The sequence below is a fragment of the Eleutherodactylus coqui genome, chromosome 5 (assembly GCF_035609145.1).
Source record: "Eleutherodactylus coqui strain aEleCoq1 chromosome 5, aEleCoq1.hap1, whole genome shotgun sequence".
In the NCBI taxonomy this organism is placed as follows: domain Eukaryota; kingdom Metazoa; phylum Chordata; class Amphibia; order Anura; family Eleutherodactylidae; genus Eleutherodactylus; species Eleutherodactylus coqui.
Window position 1 is genome coordinate 7777769 of NC_089841.1, and position 23912 is coordinate 7801680.

Consider the following 23912-nt stretch of genomic DNA (forward strand, 5'->3'; position numbering starts at 1 on the left):
GTGGAAAAAACAAAAGGGAGGAAGAGGAGCAACGGACCCACTGTCAGGAACTCTTGTAATGGATCATCGAAGGCAGTTGTGCCGAGGAGCAGGACTCCATCATTTCTGAACTCTCTAGCATACACATCCTACACAATGCGGTGGGACATCATGAGAGGAGTGGGGGGTTCTGCAGGGGGAATAGAGTTGGTTAAGTTGTTTAACAGAATGAAAACTTTAATAAAGAGCGTTTAATTTAAGAAGATGGACTAATGTTTAAGCTAGAAGATACTGACGTTATTACACATGTGCTTGCATTTACCTCCTTTGTTGATGGCATTGACTTTTCTAAATACCAACTTTCCAACCTGATTGCTGTAGATTAAATGGGCCAGGGATGTCAAACCACAATCTATCAGCCTCCTCAATCTACATGCCCTCCACCAGTTATTAAAGTGCACGTTACCTGTATTTTGGCAATTCGTCTGGATGGAAATAAAATCCCACCTCTAATTATTGTTAAGGGAAACGAGGATAAGATTGGACGTGTGTTCAGGCATTTATAGTCTCGAAAATAAAAAAAAAAGCCTGGTGCACACAAGCCGTCATAAGGAAATGGGTCGATTTCATAGAATGGTAGAGTTGGAAGGGACCTCCCAAGGTCATCGCGTCCAACCCCCTGCTGAGTGCAGGATTCACTAAATCATCCCAGACAGATGTCTCTCCAGCCTTTATTTGAACACGTCTATTAAAGGAGAACTCCCCACCTCCCGTGGTAACCTGTTCCACTCATAGATCCCCCTCACTGTCTAATATCTAATCTGTGTCTCCTCCCTTTCAGTTTCATCCCATTGCTTATAGTCTTTCCTTTTACAGATGAGAATAGGGCTGATCCCTCTGCACTGTGACAGCCCCTCAGATATTTGTAGACAGCTATTTAAGTCTCCTCTCAGCCTTCTCTTCTGCTAAACATTCCCAGATCCTTTAACCGTTCCTCATAGGACATGATTTGCAGACTGCTCACCATCTTGGTAACTCTTCTCTGAACTTGCTCCAGTTTGTCTATGTTTTTTTTTTTTTTAAAGTGGGGTGCCCAGAACTGGACACAGTATTCCAGATGAGGTCTGACTAAGGAAGAGTAGAGGGGATAATGACCTCACGTGATCTAGACTCTATGCTTCTCCTAATACATCCCAGAATTGTTTGCCTTTTTGGCTGCTGCATCACATTGTTGACTCATGTTCAGTCTATGATCTATTAGTATACCCAAGTCTTTTTCACATGTGCTGCTGTTTAGCTCAATTCCTTCCATTCTGTATTTTTTTTTTTTTTTTCATTTTTCTTGCCCAGATGTAGGACTTTGCAATTCTTCTTGTTAAATATCATTCTGTTAGTTGCTGAATACTGTTCAAGCTTTTCTAGATCTTTTTGAATCCTCTCTCTCTTCCCTAGAGTTAGCTATCCCTCCTAGCTTTGTGTTGTTGGCAAGTTTGCTCAGTTTCCCATCAATTCCCTCCTCCAGATCATTTATAAAAATGTTGAACACCACTGGGCCTAGGACAGAGCCTCGTGGTAACCCACTTGATACATTCTTCCACTTGGATGTGCAGCCATTTATGACCACTCTTTAAATACGATCACTCAGACAGCTGTGAATCCACCTAACAGTTGCCTTGTCAATCCCATATCAGGTCATTTTTTCAGTAAGTATGGTATGAGATACTTTGTCAAATGCTTTACTAAGGTCAGGATGAACTATATCCACCGCATTTCCCTGATCAACCCAGTCGGTGATTCGGTCATGGAAGGAAATTTGATTAGTTTAGCATGACTTGTTTGTTACAAACCCATGCTGGTTAATTACTCCATTTTCATCCAAGTACTTGCATACATGCTCTTTAATAATTTGTTCAAAGATCTTTCCTGGTATAGAAGTCAGACCCTCAGGCCTGTAGTTTCCTGGATCCACCTTCTTCCCTTTTTTGAAGTTGGGGACAACATTTGCCCTTTTCCAATTTTCTGGGACTTCTCCTGTTCTCCAGGAATTTTCAAAGATTATGGCGACTGGTTCAGCAATTACCTCTGCTGCTTCCTTTAGTATCCTAGGATGTAATTCATCTGGACCTTGAGACTTGGATTAATGTAAGTTAGCTAAGTGTTCCCTCACCATCTCTCTGCTTATAGATAGAAAGTAGATGTGCTATTGGGGGAATAAAATAATGCAGGCTGAGAGAAAACAGATACAAAATCAATAATTGGGGCCAATGGTTCTAAAGGAAGTTGAATAACAAGAAATTATTGATGGAAGTCCATTTGGAGAGTTGTTATGATCCAGAATGTGATGACTTGACTAGATTTGAATAAATGTAGATTGTTTTTCATGAAATAATAAGACCATCTCTGAATATATGCTGTAGCGCAGGCTTTGGAGCAAAACATTAATATATGACTGTCTTATTTTTGGGAAAACTAGGTATATAAATTATATATCTTTTAAACTGGACCACAATTTTTAGATGCAGTTTCTCACAGATCGGTGACCTCTGACCATCGTTGCTTCTGAGAGACTCTGCCTCTCTAACATGATCTTTTTATACACTGTCATGTGACCTGGTAATGATGACCCTCCAGCTGCTTTTCATTAGAACCACTTACCTTTCCAACCTTTTGTGAGTTGTGGTATTGCCATCCATTTATAAATAAGTTTGTGTTTTTCTATTTTCATTAAAAAAGCCTCCCTTCCCCTTCTGATATGTTGCGCTTCTAAGAGGGTTAGATGAGACTTCCAAATCCATCATTTTTGATTTATTTAATAATTTGTACCGCTTTGATCTTTCAGGCTGAATGTGTGGAAAAAAAAAAGAAAATAGTGTGTGTGTGTACCCCCCGTTGTGAATTAACCTAACAGTGTACTAAAAAGTCATCAGTCTTCTGTACCACAGAGCAGCACTAATGAAAACCCCAATTAGTTCTGCAAGCAAATGAGCCCTCAGACAGAAAAGTAGGTCTTAGAATTCAGCGATGCTTTTAAAGTTTTTCTTTATTGCGAAACAGTAAAACAAAGAAAAAAATGCTCTGAACATAAGACCATAAATGTGGTCTCTCCAGACTGTACTGAGCCGTAGGATGTCTTCCTGCACTTTGAATTGCACAAACATTTTAAATGTGCAGCTTTTTATTTTTTTAAATTCCCTCAAAGAGATAAGTTTCATAAATAACAAAAAAAAAAAGCCTTCTGCCGTTGGAGCCCTAAATAGGCCTGTCACTCAGGGTGGTTTCACACGAGCGTGTTTTTGTGCGTGCATACGCGGGCAGAATAACGCGCTTCTATTAGAACCAATGCATTCCCTATGGTGTGTTCACATGTCCGCATTTTACAGGTACATGCCTGTAAAGATAGGACATGCGTGCACCCGCGAGGAAAAAGAATTCCTTGCTGCACCTGCCACATTTGTGACAGATGCAGCAGAGGAATTCTTCATCCCTACAGAGAATAAAGAATTTCCTACCACATCTGTCACAGATGACAGCTGCGGTGGGGGATCCAGCTGCTGGCATCCTGTAATTCTTTTTCGGGGAAGGGCTTTAAATATAAGCCCTTCCCTGAAAAACAAGAAAAAATGGTGATCGGAAAAAAAAAAATACTCCCCTTTCTTAAGCTGCCGAGGCTTAGTCGCGTCCAGTCGGCTCTTTTCCTACGCTGCTGTGAGGAGTATTCAGCAGGCGGGGATTTAAAATCCCTGCCTGCTGAATGGGCTGCCTCTGATTTGGCTGAGCACTGTGACCAATCAGCTGAGAGCTGTCACTATTGAATGACAGCGGAGAGCTGCCTCTGGTCCCTGCGCTTAGCCAATCAGAGGCAGCACTCACTCATTCAAGAGGCAGCTCTTAGCTGTCATTTAATAGCTGAGAGCTGCCTCTGATTGTGTTAGGGAATTCCTTTGCTGCATCTGTCACAGATGTGGCAGCAGGGAATTCTTTTTGCTGGTGGGGATGAAGGGAACATCTGGCAGATGTGTTCTTTTCATCCCCGCGGGGACACTGCAGCGCCAGACAGGTACGGGTTTTTTTGGTTTATTTTTTTTAACACTAAAATTCTAGTTTTTCAGGGAAGGGGTTATATGTAAAGCCCTTCCCTGAAAAACAATTCAGGGGTGATGGGCGCAGCCACGGCTCCATTGAAGGCAATGCATGGACCTTCATACACGAGTGTTTTTGCACGTACGTAGTTGCGCACCTATGTACGCACAAAAACGCTCGTGTGAAGCCACCCTCAGGGCTGCAATGCCTATTCTGGTTTCCGGAAGTTTTGTCTGGTTTTCAAGCTCACCAAACTAGTGAAGAGGTGGCTTCGCCATGAGCACATCTTCTCCGTGTATGTCAGTGGGGCTGCCAAAGATAGCCAAGCGTTTGTACTCCCCTCTCCTTCCCAAAAACATTTTAACCCCATAAAATGTTCTCTCTAACTCAGGATGGTACATCTGAAAAGGAAAATCCTGCAGAAAATTCCATAGATGGAGAAATAAAAAACATTCCAGCTCTATGAATATGGGGTTTTGAAAAGCAATTTTCTATAAAAAATGATTTTACTAAAACATTAACCACATTCCAAAAGCCATAGTTTTTTCAAAGTTTTCCATTGACAAGGCCAAATGGGTGCTTGTTTCTTGTGTGGTGGGTTATAATTTTATCTAGTACAATTGTGGAGTAAATTTTTTTTTTTTTTTTTTTTTTTTTTTTACTTTTATTGCTTTTTTAGAGGCGAAAATAACAAAAAAAAAGACAAAATGCTTTTTAATTTTTAAATACGGTTTGTTGTCCAGCATAAAAAGTGTGTTCAATTCATTGCATGGGTCGTTTTCTGATGCAGTAATACCAAATGTGTGTGTTTTTATGTTTTTTTGTTTTGTTTTTTATTTCTCAAATTCTTTTTTTAAATGTTCCTGTATGGGATTTGAACCTGCATTCTAACTTCTCATTGTGCTCACAGGCCATGGTAGACCCAGATGTGATTTGCAAAAAGTGTGCTCAATTTATTGGACTTGTCATTACAGATGTAAATATATCAAACTGTTTTTTTTGGGGGGGGGGGGTTAAATCGGATAATGGGTGCAAAATTTTCATTTATTTATTTTTTTCTTTTTTACATTTATGTCTCGGAATGGGATTTGAACCTGCAATATGATGGCACTAATAACACTGGGGAACACGACTTTTGGTGCTTAGGCTGTTAAAATATTTTTTGGATATTCCTGGGTCAAAGGTTCTGATAATGGCATTCATTTTTGCCTATTAGGTCTCCTTTTCACTACAAACTGTTTTTTTTCAGTATTACAGTATTAGATTATCATTAATGGTATTCTTTAAAAATATACGGTATTGAAAGTGTTATGGGAATAAATCATATTGCAGAAGATTTCACTGGTCTGCTCCAGATTGGTGATAATGAGAAGCTTCATGCATGAATATATGTATTTGAACTCAGGGGTACCTCCCTGTGAGCCCCCACACCCTTCTGGTTTATTGAAAGCAAGTACAATACAGTTATACTGAATATGACGCTGCAATTACATGCATACCCCTCCCAACATCATAACAACTCATGATTGGCCTAGTGTGTAACGACACCAATGATTAACATATGTTTACGCCCAAGGTGTATGTTGCTATGTGAACACATTTCTATATACCCAAGTAGCATAGACTTTATTAATATTCCAATCTGGACCGAAGGAATCCAAGGGATGAGATGGGGAGCAGCTCCCCTATTATGAGCAGTGGGCATCGCAGGTCTTTCTCATGAGAAACTCATCTCAGGACCTTGTTAAGTCTTGGGAATTTGTGTAGGAGTATATTTCAGATACCAGCATAAGAATGAACCAGTTAACCATTTCACTGCTAGCTATTTTCTAATGAAGGTGGATGGATATATATATATATATATATATATATATATATATATATATATATATATATAATTATATTATACTATACACACATATTTGCATAGGCTGCTTTCAGAAACACATTTATAGTATGACTACAACAGTTCCTCCTTTTTGTTTCTTTAGAGCAGCCAAGCGAACATCTATGTCAGGTACTTACAAATGCCCTAATGGCAAGTGCTGGTGTTCCTACACTACTTCCTCGGATCCCCCAACTGACGTTCCCATAGCATGCATAAACAAAAAGTATTATAGGTAGGCACTGCAAGAAAAGAAGGCTGAGTGAAAGCAGATTCAGCTTCAGAGTCCGTAGTCAAAGGCAAAGCATCATCATTAGAGATGAGCGAGCGTACTCAGAAAAGCACTACTCGCTCGAGTAATTTGCTTTATCCGAGTATCACTGTACTCGTCCCTGAAGATTCGGGTGCCAGCACGGAGCGGGGAGCTGCAGGGGAGAGCGGGGAGGAACGGAGGGGAGATCTCTCCCGCCCGCTCTCCCCTGCTCCCCGCTGCGACTCACCTGTCAGCCGCAGCGGCACCCGAATCTTCAGACCCGAGCACAGCGATACTCGGATAAAGCACATTACTCGAGCGAGTAGTGCTTTTCCGAGTACGCTCGCTCATCTCTAATCATCATACATAACAGGGACAGCTTTGTCAATAGTCTTCGGGAAAGTTCCTTGAAGGCACAGAATAAGGCAGTGAATAATAGCAATATCAGTAAGAATAGTCACTAAAGTTCTATTTAAAAAAAATGAAATCCGGTGGCTCCATCTGCCGAAAGTATCAGCCCACCAGTCAGCACAAGGGGTCTGAGATGCCAGAATTAGACCCTTCAGAGCCTTCGTTCTGGAACCATAGCTGTGAGAAAGATGACAGGGATTGAACAACCTAGGAGATGATGTTCATCATGGTGGGGAGACTCTCTTGCAATGAGACACGTGTATCCAATTGGATTTGTCCTTCTAGCTGAACATCTGTAGCGATGGTCAGGAACACTTGTTTTGGACCATCAAGTCTGGGTGCTAGAGCTTTGTGGACGTGTCTTTTAGTAACCACCCAATCTCCTAGTTTCACAGAATGAGTTCCCTCTAAGTTTTCAAAATCTGAAAGGGAAGCAAACACTCGAGAATATACTTTAGTTAGGTGTTTTGTGAGAGCAATAACACAGTTTGTCAGGCTACCATGCTGTATCTGGAGGTATCGCGGTAAATACAATCCTAACTTTGGGGCTGACCCAAAAAGTACCTCATATGGGCTGAGGCCTATTCTGTCAGCTGAGTACCTTAGGGAGAAGCGTAACAAGCGTAGGCACTCGGTCCATGGTCTATTGAGCTCTGCCATGGCCTTCTGGATCGCAGTTTCTAAGGTACCATTTAAACTTTCTGCTCTACCACTGCTTTGAGGATGGTACGGAGCATAAAAGGCCAGTTCTACCCCCAACACTTTCATTTCTCTCTGCATCACTTCTCCCATGGAGAGAGTACCTCGGTCACTCTGTTGTCTCTGGTACTCTGTAACTCTATGCCACCTCAGAGATCAGATTTTGTAGTGGCATTTGTGAGTGGGTATGCCAGACTGGCTACCCTGAGAACAGGTCTAGGATGACCAGAACAAACTCGTACCTGTCCACCCTTGGCAGTTGGAAGTAGTCTACTTGAAGACTTTGGAACAGGTAGTCAGGACGATGGGTGCACTGCATAGGAGCCTATACAGACCTACCCACATTGTTCTGTGCACAAATCGGGCAGCCCTGTGTGTATTTAGCTGCCGTGACGCTAAATCCTGGGGCAGACCAGTGACTAGCAACCACATCTATCATAGCTGTTTTGGACAGATGTGTATTTCCATGGGAGGCCGGAGCCAGGAAGGGATAGGGGCCTGTGGGAGACAAGGCTTGTTGGATGCCATCCATTTATCTCCAGGTGTGTCTTCCCCTCTTCCTGGTTCCCATTGTTCCTCCCCCCCCCCCCCCCCCCCTTAGTTGCCTGCTTTTGTAACTGAATGAACAGGTCATAATCCACCGGTGGTGACGTCTGAGGGGGTACCTGTACTGCCCCAACCCCTGGAGGATCAAGTCTAGGCTTCTGTGTGGCTGTCTTCACAGCCTGATCAGCCGGATGATTTACGGTTGCCTTTTTTTGTGCCATCCTTGGAGTGGCCTTTTGTTTCGTTTTCAGGCCAGTCTCTCCTGGCAGCAAGAGAGCTGACGTCAGTGCTTGTACATTTTTCTGTTTTTTTTATATTGTTTTTTCATTTGCTTTCAAGAATGATCTCTCTCTCCAGATGGGTAAGGAGAGCACTACATAACCTGTATAGAACCTGCCTACTTGACCATACCTCGATCCATCCACAAAGGGTGCAAAATCAGGGTTATCTAATGACTGATCAACATGACTGAATCCCCTATCTCCTGGGCCATTAGCTAGTGCATAGTCATGTGTATCAAGCTGAAAGGCAAAAACTAGCAGGTGATTATTCCCACACTTCTCCTTTTCCAGATGTAGCACGGTAGCTGGACTGGAGCCATTGCAATGCTTACACGTTGAGTGGCATGAGCAGGGTGCACAGTAGGTTGAAGTGACATTTTATGGGACAAAATCTGAGCGAAGACCTATGACAGTGTTCTAAATACTATCATATGTAAGTTGAAAGCTATCGTAGAACTTATTTTTTTTCTTTTCTGCTGCTAGGTCTGTACCTAACTGAGAAAAGAGGTAATTGGAAGGCACTCAGGCCAAGGTTTGCCCATTTCCTTCCATTGCCTTTTGTATTTTTAACTTCAGGGTATCGTTCATCCTTTCTACCTTCCCACTACTCTGTGGATATTAGGGTGTGTGAAAGGCCTGGGATATACCCAGAGCAGATGTGATGTGTTGCATTATTTCACCTGTGAAGTGTGTACCTTTTGTTTGACTCAATCACTTCTGCTACCCTGTATCTGCAGATTATATCATTCATGAGCTTCTGTGCGGTTACCTGCTCATTTACCTTGGTAACGGGGTAGGTCTCCAACCTGAAAAGACATCAACAACAAGCACATATTCATACTTCCCAATCGGTGGGGGCTGAATGTAGTCCATTTGCAATCTCTGAAACGGGTAGAGTGGTCTAGGCAAGTAGTTTTGTGGCAAATTTAGTTCTGCCCTGGGTTGTCTATGGCACAGATCATGCAAGACTGGACAAATGATGCAGTAGCTACAGAGACCCAGGGGCCACCCGTCCTCGTTCAAGCGTCAACATCATTGCTGCTTTTGATACAATGATATGAAATAGTTGCAAGCAGCACTAACTCAATTATGCCTATAAGGCAGGACACAGAAAAATCGATGCATGCTGCAGGAAATTTGGATCCAAAAACTCCAAAAATCTCATCAGAAGAAGTAAGCAGCATATGATGCAAGTGAACAAGCAGACTTTTATTCCTCCATAGTATACGCAGATGCCTATACTATGGAGGAATAAAAGTCTGCTTGTTTACTTGCATCATATGCTGCTGCTTACTACTTCTATTGCTGCTTTTGATAAGTGCATCTTTCCATGGATCAGCTGGGCCATCATGGGATACAAGAACCATGGTAGGCAAGTTCTGTTGACTGTTCGCCATATGCTGTCCTGGCCTGTTGCTCCCATTTTTAGTCCATTTGTCCTTTTCTTCCTTGCGGGCTTGTAACTGTAAAGTCCTTAGTATATCAATGTCCAAAGTTTTTGTCTCTGACTTATGCTGTCAGTATCTTCTTTTTTTCTTTCTTCCACGGCTTGAGGGCCGCTGCCTTTGCTGTGCTTTTTACGATGGCGTTGCCTCTTGCTTCTCCAGTGTAGGAATTGGTGTGAGCTTTCCACTTTGTCAGGTAGAAGTAGGGCCTCCATGAGACTCTGCACCGCTGCACTATTCTTAATTAGTTGTCTTGCTGAGGTAAGAAACTGACCTTCCATATTGGGCCGTAATCATGAGCTATGCCAAATGCATACCGGGAGTCAGTGTAAATGTTTGCCGTCTTACCTTCTGCCACTCTACACGCCTCAGTGAGGGCCTCAGTTCCGCTTCTTGTGCTGAGACATGCGGAGGCAGCGCTTCTGCTTTTGGGACATCTTGTTGTGTGACCATTGCATATCGGGGGTGGAGTTGTTCATCCTCACCCTGGTACCATCTACAAAAAGCTCAAAATATGCATTATCAACTATTTTAAAACCTGAATTTTCTTGTTGCATCAATGCTAGACAATCATGCTGGTATTCTATTTCAAATAGATCAGAATCTTCTTGTAAAAAATTTAAAAATAGCTATTCTGTAATACCTACATCACCTATGCGTCCCCCTCCCCATTTGAACTGGGATACTCGATTGGAAGAAGAAGAGCTGGGTTCAAGGTAGTAAAACGTTGAAAAGAGATGCTAGGAGGCATTAGAAGGGCACATTGTAGCTAGATCTGACAGGCCAGAGCTAAGTGCTTGGGTTGCACTTGCGTGAGTATACTCTGGATGGTATGAGGGGTGAGGACTAGTAGGAGGTAGTCCAGAACCGTAACTTTGTTCCCCTAGCGGAGGTCATGGACGATGCGGTAGGTGTCTGGCTGATGGTTTTCGTGCTTTTTTCCTTGACCGGAAAAAGAGGGATGTTTGATGGAGAACGTATTTCGCGCAAAGCCCCCATCGGAACCAAGTCTCCCACTTGTTCCCCAACAGGATTTTCTTGTGGTAAACTAAAGGGATACTGTTTTACCCCTGTTTGGTCAAGAGAGGGATGGCCCATTACGTACTTTTACATCATGTAGCTCCACCCCTTTGATAGTGGCTGTTCGAAGGCTTCTTCATGCTTTCATTTTAAATTTGCAGTCTGCATATGGAGAGGGCGGAGAAAAACTTTTATCTCCAGTCAATATCTGCATCACACATTTTACATTCATCACAGCCTGAACACTGGTCATTAACTCTCATCCATCCATGTGGTCAAGTGTGTCTCTCTCATACAAATGTTAATAACCCTGTGGTTCTCCACACACAATGTTTACTGCTGTTACGGAGTTCAGGAAATTGTGGATACATTGCACCAACCAGACCAGTTGAGGACAGTCCTTGAGCGGTTAAATGTCAGTCTCTCACCCTACGCCTTTCTGTTGGTTCTCTTATCTATGAGGAAGGGGCCGCACCCACAGCTCCAGCTCCTTGCAGCACACATTCCTTCTCTCACTAAAACTGAAGGGGGGGGGGGGGTTGGTGAGGGGGAACAGAGACAAGGGGGGACTGACAGCTGCGGCTTTACCCAGATCAAGCATTAACCCTTTATACATATATATATATATATATATATATATATATATATATATATATAGATAGATAGATATATACCTAGTGGCCTACATCTTTTCCTATATATCTGTAGGTGACACAATAACACTCTTGCAGTGTGTGTGTGTGTATATATATATCATGTATTGATCCTTTCCCTCTCTGTAAGCTTTCCTACTGCTGTCTGCGCTCCTGGCACCTATAGTGACCTTTCTCCTCAGCACTATCTGAAACTTATCAGAAGACAACACATACAGCAATTAGACAATGTTAGGACATTAAAATATACAGGACAAACGGTACGGTGGTTAATTGTCACATAGTTGTCCACAGCTTCTGCATGAACTTGCTTTATGTCATGACACAGACTATGAAAGGATTCCCTTTTTCCCCCTTTGCATCATAGGGGGACACAGACTATGCAAAATTCAGAAAAGGCACTCATCATTGCAGTGCAAAAACTTGGGATGCCAGGTAAAAACATACATTGATGGGAGATGAGAAGCCAGCTCATTTCTACTGCGGAGCTAAGATGACGCCTGGGCGGTGGCTGATGTCATTGTTACAGCAGATGCTAAGATGGCCACTGGGCCATGGCTGGCACTGAAATGGCCACCAATGGCGTGGCCTGACTGGGCGATGGTGACGGGAGGGTCCAGGAATACTACATACTAGACACGTATCAAGGTATACCGACTGGTATTGGCCCCAATAGCAACACGGCCATCTAGGGGCAGGGAAAAAGAGAGAAAAACATCATCCATGACACGGCCGGGGCGGTGCCCTCAGATGGTGGAGAAGGGCTGCCTTCCTTTTGTCTTCAACTCAAAACACATGAACAAAAGCCATCTTGTAACTGCAATTATCTTACTTCAACTTTACGTCACTTACTGAAACCTTCTTCTCTGCAAACTTGAGCAATCGTCCATCAACCAAAATTCCTTCATTATCAGCTAACACACTTCTCAAACCTTCTCATCTAAACAGTCTGCTTTTGCCATCAATCATTGCCTTTGCAACATATTGCAGTATTTCTTCAGCTGTGAACATTCTAGCGTCCTCATCTTATCTACATCATCAATCTGACCATTAGCGTTACCTATTATTTACGGCAAAACAGCACTTTATTGCCCGGTTTTGACGTACACTACCTAGCACTCCAGCGCCCGAAGTAGTTAAAATTAACCTTGAGACTAAACATTTCTTATCTAAAGATATGATCTCCTTATCTCAAGAACCCATCAAATCTGTCCAGATTTGGAACTAAGATAGCGCTACTAAAGATGATGACACACCTTATCTCATGTCGAAACAACAATTTCACAGCACATAGCAACACAGAACCAGTGAAATCACAAAGCAGGGTTCTTATATAGACGAGTGACCATGTTACAAAAATGAACCCTTTAGGTGGAAATTACTCACCCAAGCCTTGGCAAGCAGAATGACAGACGCACAATGGGGGAGGGGAGAACAGAACTCACCCGTTTGCTGCAGTCTTACCCTATTATGGACGTCCGGAAACTGCACGCCCAGTGGTTGGAGTTGCATTTCCAAAGATCACTCAGCAATTTTTCCAAGTTGGGCGCCAAAATGTTATGGGAATAAATCATATTCCAGAAGATTTCACTGGTCTGCTCCAGATTGGTGATAATGAGAAGCTTCATGCATGAATATATGTATTTGAACTCAGGGTTACCTCCCTGTGAGCCCCCACACGCTTCTTGTTTATTGAAAGCAAGTACAATACAGTTATACTGAATATGACGCTCCAATTACATGCATACCCCTCCCAACATCATAACAACTCATGATTGGCCTAGTGTGTAACGACACCAATGATTAACATATGTTTACGCCCAAGGTGTATGTTGCTATGTGAACACATTTCTATATACCCAAGTAGCATAGACTTTATTAATATTCCAATCTGGACCAAAGGAATCCAAGGGATGAGATAGGGAACAGCTCCCCTATTATGAGTGGTGGGCATCGCAGGTCTTTCTCATGAGAAACTCATCTCAGGGCCTTGTTAACTATTGGGAATTTGTGTAGGAGTATATTTCAGATACCAGCATAAGAATGAACCAATTAACCATTTTACTGCTAGCTATTTTCTATGAAGGTGGATATATATATATATAAATATATTTGTATAGGCTTCTTTAAGAAACACATTTATATTATTATTGCTACAACAGAAGGATATATTCCATGAAGCTTAGAAAACAATTTACAAACAAAGTTTCTTCATTGGGACACATCACTGAACCCTTGTTCCTGTGACTTCCTGCGATCAAGATGTTCCTGCGCATTCGAGATAGATGCGCCAAAAGTAGTCTGCCATCATATGTGTATCCCAATATCCACGGTACTGTTCTTCCATGATCCTTATTTCTAGGTGAAACTGTTTCCTTTGTTCGTCGCTGACCTCACCAAGACACAATAGTGCAACTTGATGCTTATGTTGCAACCAAGTGTACAGAATGCAGTGAGCATATTCTCCACGTGGGCTCTGTAGTTAGGGGCCTCGTTATTTCCAAGAGAATCCTTTCCAACCATACAAAACAATGACCACGCACGGACCTCAATAGTGTTCATAGAATCTCGGAAACGCTGGTCTTTCATGAGTCCCCTGATTTGCGGTCCATCGAATATATCTGCTTTTTAGTTTCTCCATGCTCAGCCCAGGACAAGTTCTATATATGTAAGCAAAACCCGTTCCATCTCTCATGAGAGTCTTGGTAATGGTGGCAATATGATCTTTTCTCCACCAAAGGTTCAGTGATGATATTTTTTTCTCCAGGAACCATGTTTTCTCTCAAAGGCCGCGATCTTCTCACTCAGTGTTGATATTTAGCTCTGCTGTCCCACAGACCTAGAAAACATGGGTACTTCATGTTGCCCGCCTGCTGTCCTAGAAGGAAATCCACACAGATGGTCCATTAGCGATGGCGATACGCTATCTTCTGTAGGTCTCTGGCTGTTGCCTGATCTTCCTGCATACTGACTGACCAATTGGAATTGACCTAAATCTGTTTCCGTTATATAGAAGTACACCTCCTGGGCTGCGTTTGTCGATATCTAAGAACAACCGCCATTCGGTTTCATGAGAAACACTCGCACGTTGCAGAAAACAAAATAATTTTCTTTTGTGAAGAATGGTAAAAATTCTTCTCTGTTGCGGTAAACTGTGATTATTAGTTTCCGGTAACACTAAACTTTTTTTTTCCTGCCAGCCGGGAAGCTGAGAACACGGATGCTTTCTTTGGGAGATTTAGGTCACTAATGAGGTCATTCAGTTCTATTTGATTGAAACCTGATGAAGGGCCTCCGATATCACTAAGTGATCGGCAAAGCTTTCTTTCTCACGAGCTGGTTTATCTGTTTCTTCGGAGAGCTCTGGATGGCTGCTACATGTTGGGACAGCTACATCTTCTAGATGTGGTACACAGCATTTAGCAGAGGCTAAATCCGGATAAGTCCACTTACTCCAGTGTTTCCCATTGATGCCCTATGTATTCACCAAATAAAAGCAGCAGTCATCGCTCTGGTTGCTTTGCTTTGTATCATATTTCATGTACTTTCTTTTCCCGTTCCACCATTGCCGCAGGTGCTCTGTACATGTTTTGCACACAATATGTGGTGCCCAAGGCTTGTCTTGGTCCCCCAGTTTCACACTGAAGTAAGCTAGCTCTTTTCGCAAAGTTCGTTCTAGCTGGTTTTTGCTGAGGGAATGTGTATCCCCACAAATGAAACATCAGGATGATGGACAAGTTTTCTTCTTGACGAAGCCATATCTATGTCTGTAATGGAAACCAAACACCTATCGTTGTGGTAACTGCAATAGGTCATAAGAGAAAAAAAAACAAATTTCAGTTTATTGCACCCTGGTGGTCGATCTGGTGAACTACAACAACTGCAATAGGTTGTATGTCAACAAACCAATGAGAAACCACAAAATTTCCTTTCTACAACCCCCTCAGTTTTGGCCACTGCAAATAGACATGTCAGTCGTATGTTTTGTATTAGTTGGTGCTTCTTGTGTTTCTACTGTTATTACTTCGATTTCCCTGTAAAAATAAGGTTTAAATAATATCCTATTTTCTGCTTTTCTGGAACCTCCTTTTAAATGGATTATTGTTACTTGTGAAGCAATAAACTAAGGCTGTGAACCATACCTAACCTAACTTCACTGACTGTTCAAAATCTTCTTGCGCGGTTTTAAAGTCAACTTTGTCACGTTTGAATCCATTTAATATTAAGAACTAGCCATTTGTGTTGGTGAATAATACTAATAACTGAAATAGACTTTTGAGAACTAAAGCTGGGACTGACCTACGACCTTTTACATTAAGCAACCCAGATCATGAATTTGACATATGACTTATTGCATTTCTGTTGCTGGATAGTTAGAAAGGACATCTACTGGTATCTTTAAATGACAAGATGTTTGGAAGTAGTTGTAGTAGGTACTTTATTATCTCTAGCTCTCTCAAAAAAATTACCCAGATTCCCCTGAGACTCACAATATGTATCGCCATTGAGATTGTCATCACTGTAGCTTGTAAAAACTTTTTTTTCAGAGTCTCAAGCAAACTGTGGACTCTCAGGAACCGATAACACTGTGGACTCATCAGTTGAAGCAGTTCATGTCATGGCGTTATTAGAAAACTTTGGTTCAGAAGGTTTAAATGATTTCGATGGAGATGTGACTCCCCTCTTAGAACCAAGAGCAGAATTATTGCTATGCCAACTTTCAGGAAATGAGGATGTGTCAGTAGTGGAAGGGATGGAAGAAGTGCTTGAAGTACCAGAAGACTACAGGGACCCAGAGCAATCACAAACTGATATAAGTAGTGATTCTGAGCCACCTGCTCGTGTACAAAACTTTTCAGGAGACTCAGAAGAAGCCATTTTCCAGTCTGAAAACTATAAGGAACCTAATATCCTAAAAGTAACTAAAAGAAAATGTAAGAGCCAAAGAAATACTAAAGAGTGGAAGAGGCAAAAAAATGCCATAATGCGCTTACATGGCAAGTCTTATGTAGGATTTGAGAAGAACCTCTGCGGAAAATATAAACAAACCTCTGAAAGAGCAGCTAAGACCCTCGGTCTACGTTGTGGTGGCCACCAGACTGCACGGCCTTCCAAAGGCAGCTCAAGGCAAGCATTTGAGTGTGATGTGATTACAGAAGAAGAGCGTCGTTTGATTTTCACAAAATTTTGGGCCTTACCAAACTGGAATTCAAAAAAAGTATTTGTGAGAGAGAATGTGTTGCTGACAAAGCCCAAGTATCAAAGGGTGCCAGCCTCAAGAAAAAATGTCAGCTTTCGCTTTTATTTAACTGTGAATGAAGCAAATGATGACAGAGCAAAAAAACCAGTCTGCAAAGTAATGTTTCTGCGTACACTCAGCATAGGAGAAAAGCAATTGAGAACATGGACTCTGGACAGCGAACTGATGGCATCAGAAGCCACTACCGCCTCTACTTGACCTGGGAGAGAGATTGTGGACCAACAATCCTTTGTGAAGGACTTGGAGAACTGGCTGTACTCTCTGGCTAAAGTCAAATCGCACTACTGCTGTTCCTTTTTCTGAAAAGCTATGTTTGGAACCACTTTGGGAAAGCTTTAGAGATATGCACCGGAAATATCTGGAAAATGTATCTCTGAAGGGGAAGGTGTCGTGAGCCACTTCAAAAAACAAAAAGGAAATTAAATCTGGACACATTACACTGAACATTTGTGGATGTCTGAGTATAAAAAGTACAAAAACTGGACACTCGAAGAATCATTTAAGCAACATGATGAAAAGAAGAATGAAGCTAATGCAGAAAAAGGGCTGGCAAAATGCTACACAGTAGATCTACAAGCAGCTCTGTTGCCTTGTCTGAATTCTGCTGCAAACTATTCTAAAACCAAGTTGAAGTTGCAATCGGGTTTATTTTAACCTTGCAGCAAAAGATGTCTTGTGTTATGTACGGCATGAGGCAGCTGGAGGATGTGATGTTCTCACCAGCATTGCTACTATGCTCATCTCAAAAGAAATCGCCCAGACACTACCAAAAAAAGTTCTATGGAGTGACTGATGTGGCTATCGGAATAGAAATGCCAAACAAATGCGTTACTGGCCCTCAGCGTAACGCATGAAGTCTTCATAGAACAGAAATACCTGGAAGTTGGCCACACAGACATGGAAATTCATCGATAGAAAAAAAGTCTGATAGCAGAAGACAAGTTGTTTTTTTTCTCACATTTTTATAATTCAAAGTGCCCGAGTTAAGGAGCCAAACCACATGTATTATCTCAGCTAAGATAACCTCCTCCAACTTAATACTCAGTATTACAGTAGTATCAGACCAGGCATGGAAACTGAGAGCTGTTTGTGTTTAACGGCATTGTTGCCCTCCAGCGTACCCCAAAAGCGGTGGCGAATGTCAAATTCTCCTTCAGTGACCAATAGGCACCACTCCCAAGACGTGGCAGGCAATCACTGGTAAATGAGCGCTCAATGCTCTATGATGGACCTTGTCCAATTGAAAGAAGCAACTTTCTTCATTTTCAAGAGTTGAAAGAATGAATACCAGAAGACTAGAGAGAATTTTACACCAACCTGGCATGGAAATAACACGGTGCCCTTAAACATTTCAGTTTAAGCTTTTTATGATGAATTATTGCACTTGTCCTCCTTTGATGGTACAACTTTTCCCTCATTTAATTGGTCTTTATGTTTTGTACGTATTTTAGTACTTTGTATCTAACTGAAAATGTGGCTTATGTCTACAAACCTGGCCCCTACGAGGAGCAAATGGTCGTATGTCAACACCGCTTCCATTAAAAACCTGATGGTAGTATTAATCCAGAGTAAAATCAATATCCTGCATTTAGAAGAGCAGCTAAGATGATGGGCAGTATGTAAAGTTTGATAGATCTGACATAGAACCTGTTGCAGTTACCACGACGATATGCACATCAGCACAATCAAGGATCTAATGTACATGAACAATAACCCCTTCAGTGGCGGGTTTCCTACCACCCTGTCAAACCCACCAGGGCAGGTTTTTTAAAATGGTTTAATCATTGAATTTCAACTAATTTTGCAGTTGCGTCTCAAGAGCCATAACTTTTTCATTTTTCCATTGACATGGCCATATAAGGGCTTGTTTTTTGCGGGACAAGTTGTGATTTTTTTAAACAGGGGGGAGGAAAAAAGGGGCCATGTCATTAAGGGGTTAAATAATGTATTAACTTCCTTCTCTGGGTCATTACGACGCAGGGATACCACATGTGTGATTTGATTTTTGATTTTTTACAAAGTAAAGGGAGACAAGTGTTTTTATTATTTTTTTTAATTTATTTACTTTTGGGGTTTTTTTTGTCCCTTTAGGGGACTTCCACAGGGACCCATCAGGACACCCAGATCACATTCCGGGGGTCCGATGGTGACAGCCCTTTACATGCTGCAGTGACAGCCCTTTACATGCTGCAGTCACATAAACTGCCACATGTAAAGGGTTAACACAGCAGAGATCGGAGGTTTTCTCTGATCTCTGCTGTAAGAGCTGGTACCTAGCTGTCCTCTGACAGCCAAGCACCAGCTCTCCCTGCAACAGAGACCATCGGCTTGCTTCTGACAAGCCGATGGTCTCTATTGCAACCTGTAAACAAAGCAGGAGACTTAGAAGCAGGAGATTGCCGGCAGATCGGCAATAACTTCTGCTGGTTTTTCAAAGCTCTTGATTTGCTCTCTGTGGGACAGTGCAGGCAGAGCACAATGTCACATCTTGTGGCATTGTGCTCTGCAGCTCCCATAGTGATACATAGCCCGGAAATCTTCCGGGCTATATCACTATCGGCAGTGGAGCTCGTCCCGGAAAATTTCCGGGCGTGCCACTCAAGGGGATAAGGCGCTCTCACACCAACGCTTTTTACAGCATTTAGAATGCTGCACTAAATGCCTAAAGCGCCTCCATTGTTTGTTTTTAATGGGGCATCGCAGACTAGCACGTTAAAGCAACAATTTTCAAGCTCTGCCTGCTCTGTTTTACTGCATTTTAGCACTTTTTAACATACCTTATCACCCATTGCTGGGGTGTATTAAATGCTGTCCAACGCATTTGAAAACCGCATTTTAGAGACATAAGTCTTTATAACCTGTCTCCCTGTTTCCCAGTGTAATGCTGCCACCACCAGGCTTCACTGTAGGGATGGTTTTTGGGCAGGTGAAGACCAGTACCTGCTTTTCTCCAGACAGAATCCTTAGAGGCCATAAAGTTCCATCTTAGTGTCATCAGGGCAGAGAATCTTGCTTCTCATAGTTAGAAAGCCATTGGGTTCTTGGTCACCTCTCTTAGCAAGGTCCTTCTCCCTTTTAGTTTGGCGGTTCGTCTGGCTCTAGGAAGAGTCCTGCTTGATCATCTTCTGTGTAAGAATGATGGTGGCTGCTGTGCTCTTGGGAACTTCAATTGCAGCAGAATTGCCTCCACACAATCTTGTCTCCGAACTCTAAAGCCAGTTATTTTTTTCCTCATGGCTTGATTTTGGCCCTGATATGTGTTGTGAGCGGTGAAACCTTAAAACACTTTCCCTGTCTATATATGTCCAATCAGCTGAATTTACCGTAGGTCCAATCAAGGTGTAAAAACATCTCATAGATGATGGAGCTCTCGGCACCTTCTATTTCCAAGTATCATACCAAAGGGTATGAATACTTATGTCAACACAAAATGTTAGAATGTGTTTTTTTTTTTTTTTAAATGTACGCTTTCTGTTTTCACTTTGTCCTTTACGGGGTATTGAGTGCAGAATTACAGGGAAAAACTAGACATTTTTTAATGTGCACTAGGCCACAACATAACACAATGTAAAAAAAAAGTGAAAGGGTCTGAATACTTTGTGGACCCACTATCTATTCTGGATGCTATTTTAGGTTAAGAAATTCTCATGTGGATTAGCACAGTTGAATAGGGTGGATATGAAGCAGAACTTTGAGGCTCACTATTATGAAGTAGACTTTTCTTACGTGAATTTGATATTGTATGAATGAGAGAAAGACTGTTATACATTTTGCCTATTTTGTGTTTTTAAAAGAAAGAAAAATTAAAGTCACCAAATGCGTTTTTAACCCTAACAGAAAATGTTACTTATAAAGTTGAAGATGAAGATATTACACAGCTCTCCTCAGGAGAAAACATCATTACCCTTGAAGTACATCCAGAACGTCACAATACAGATCTGTCCTATAATCCCACTAATCAAGGGGAACCTTCTGACCAGTTACATGTCATAACCATTAATACAGATCGGAAAGTGGGTGAAAAGTTTCAATGTGGTAAACCATTCACAAAAGGCTCGGGTCGTGTTACGCAAGGAAGAATTCACACAGCCAAGAAGCCGTACTCCTGCACAGAATGTGGGAAGTCTTTTATGAATAAATCAAGTCTTGTTATACATGAGAGAATTCACACAGGAGAGAAGCCGTATTCATGTTCACAGTGTGGAAGGTGCTTTAGAGATAAATCAAGTCTTGTTGGACATGAAAGAATTCACACAGGGGAGAAGCCATTTACATGTTCAGTATGTGGGAAATGTTTTGCACGAAAATCAAATTTTGTTATACATGAGAGAAGTCACACAGGAGAGAAGCCGTATTCATGTTCAGAATGTGGGAAATGTTTTACAGATAGATCAATTCTAATTACACATGAACGACGTCACAGAGGAGATAAGCCGCATTCGTGTTCAGAATGTGGGAAGTGTTTTATTACTAAAGCCAAACTTAGAGATCATCATAGAATTCACACAGGAGAGAGGCCGTTTTCATGTCTATTGTGTGGGAAATGTTTTACAGATAACTCAAGTCTTGTTAAACATAAGCGAATTCACACAGGAGAGAAACCATATGCATGTTCAGAATGTGGGAAATGTTTTACATATAAACCACATCTTGTTAGACATCAGAGAATTCACACAGGAGAAAAGCCATTTTCCTGTTCACAATGTGGAAGGTGCTTTACAGATGAATCACATCTTCTTAAACATGAGAGAAGTCACACAGGAGAAAAGCCGTATCTATGTTCAGAATGTGGAAAGTCCTTTACAATTAAATCCCATCTAATTATACATGAGAGAATTCACACAGGAGAAAAGCCGTTTTCATGTTCAGAATGTGGGAAATGTTTTACAGCTAAATCAAATCTTATTACTCATCAGAGAGGTCACACAGGAGAGAAGCCATTTCCATGTCCAGTATGTGGGAAATGTTTTATTACTAAAGCCAGACTTAAGGATCATCAGTTGAAACACACAGAAGAGAAGCCGTATTCATGTTCAGAATGTGGGGCATATTTTACAGCTGAATCAGATCTTGTTATCCATGAGAGAATTCACACAGGGGAGAAGGTGTGTTCATATTCAGAATGTGTGAAGTGCTTTACAAATGAATCAGGTCTTATTATACATGAGATAAGTGACACAGGAGAGAAGTCATTTTCATGTTCAGAATGAGGGAAAAGAAGGGTTATTCACAGACATTAAAGGAAATGTGTGTTTAGTTTTTGGTTGGAAATTAGCCTGAATCTGCCAGATTCCCAAATTATGTTCCCCAGAGGTCTGTGATTGGGATCCTTAGAAGAAAAGTATTGTGGTTGTAAAGAAGAGCCCTGTTTATTATCATAGCAGTGAAGTACAGTGCAGGACAATCCAGAGTGACCCAGGAAAAGTAAGGACACCCTGTGCAAGCTTTTTTTTTGAAGGGGTATTCTCATTTTACTCAGGCAATTATAGCTGATATGGGATTAGCCGCTTGTGCCAAGATTGAAACAGATGAACTGGCTGTTCTACATTATTTCTGTAACTCCTATAGAAGTGAATGCAACTTACAGGTCATCTGTTCCCATAATCTTGGCCACAGAGGTAAGCTAGGTATAGATTCCTAGAGTTGGGATCAACATCTGTCAGACACTTATCAAATTTTCCTTCTATATGCCATAAATGTATTAACTGAGAATAGCCCTTTACCATATGTGGATATATTGATATTGGATCTTTACTGAATGAGTATAACCAGATAGAAGTGATGGAAAAATTAGCAGCAGAGAAAGGAAAGGGGTGGTTCTTTTTCTTCCTTGCTTGCTGCTGTCTTCATGTTTCCCATTCCACTCTGTAGAGATGAGAGGTAACTGCTGGAGGTTGATGGAGAGAATCGCACAGCGATGTGGCTGCAACTTCCAGTAAATTGGATGTGATTGCTACTACAGGGGGATTTACTAATTACATTCAAGGGTTCACTTTTTCTCCTGCACTGTGGATGTTATGCAATGTGCTTAATTAAAGACATGAATGCTACAATGGTGTGTGTGTTTTTATAGTTGCATTATGTTTATCTGCACCCCCAGTTCCAAAGAAGTTGTGATGCTGTGTAAAATGTGGAATGATTTGGCAATATATAACCATATTTTTTTCACAGTAGTACATAAGACACATTAGAAGGGGTAGGGGACAGTTTTTCCATTTTATTAAGAAAAATAAACTCATTTTACAAAAGTTGAGTCAGGGGTAACAAAAGGCTAGAAAAGTAAGTGGTACTAATGAAAAAAAAAACATGGAGGAAGCTCTAAACGGCTGGAAATAATTGTGTTGGTCAGCAGCACTCACCACACTTCTACTCCAAACAGGAAAGGAATGGTGCACACCTTTAAAGGGACTGGATCCCAAATCCCAGAAAGTCAAGATGTAAAGATAGGTGTAAAAGGCAGCACTCAGGTCCAGCGATTATAGTAAAAATGTACTCTTTATTGGACCAATGGTCCTAAGCGTCAGCGACGTGACGTTTCAAGCTTGAAAAAAACCCTGCTGAGGGTTGAAACGTCACGAATGACTAAACGGCTAACAACAACACTAATGAAAAATAGCTGGAGGGTCAATTTTCTAAGTCACATGACCATATAAAAGGAGCATGTTAGAGAGGCAGAGTCTCTTAGAAGCAAAGTTGGTCAGAGGTTCATCAATCTGTGAAAACTGCATCTAAAAAACTTCCTCAGTGTAAAATTGGGAAGACTTTGAATATCCCACCATTTACAGTACATAATATCATCAAAAGATTTAGGGAATCTGCAGAAATTCATGTGCACAAGGGACAAGGCTGACTATCAATATTAGATGCACGAGATCTACTGGCCGTCAGGCGTTACAGCATTAAGAACAGGCATGATTCTGTAATGCAAATCACTGCATGGGCTCAGAAATACTTCTTGGCCCCCCTATATGGAGAGGAGGGGCCTTATGGGCCCCCTAAGGCTCCTGGGCCTGGGTGCAACCGCTTCCCCTATAGTTACGCCAGTGACTCCTTCAATTGGTCTCCTCACTTCCCAGAAGGGGATGCTACACAATGGTAGACACGGCTCCGCCCCAACTTTTGTGAGATGTGTTGCTGTCAATGATTTCCAAATGAGTTGATTTTGTTATTGGAGAAATATCCTGCCCCCCTCTGATATGTGTTCTGTGACTTGGATACAATTGGACTACGCTTTATTTGTAATCTATGCTGAAATCCAGGCATTTTCAAAGGGTTCACTTACATTTTCTTATAACTATACAAAATAATTTGGCTCACTTAATATAAAATTAAAGAGATGATACAGGGACAATTATATTTTTTTATTGCTCCTCATGCTGAGACGTAATACTCCACCCACA

General features: G+C 41.6%; 2 protein-coding genes across 3 annotated transcripts in view; both read left to right on the forward strand.

The window, feature by feature from the left end:
- Positions 1–22559, forward strand: part of LOC136627276 (zinc finger protein 345-like) — a 46230-nt gene extending 23671 nt beyond the window's left edge. For both annotated transcript variants that reach the window (XM_066602249.1, XM_066602251.1), the window contains exon 9: positions 20350–22559. In XM_066602249.1, the coding sequence (XP_066458346.1) occupies positions 20350–21722 (1373 nt within the window). In that variant the 3' untranslated portion in view covers positions 21723–22559. The remainder of the gene's footprint in view (positions 1–20349) is intronic.
- The window catches only part of LOC136627280 (oocyte zinc finger protein XlCOF22-like), a 357854-nt gene that overhangs the window by 94312 nt on the left and 239630 nt on the right, over positions 1–23912 (forward strand). The window lies entirely within an intron of this gene.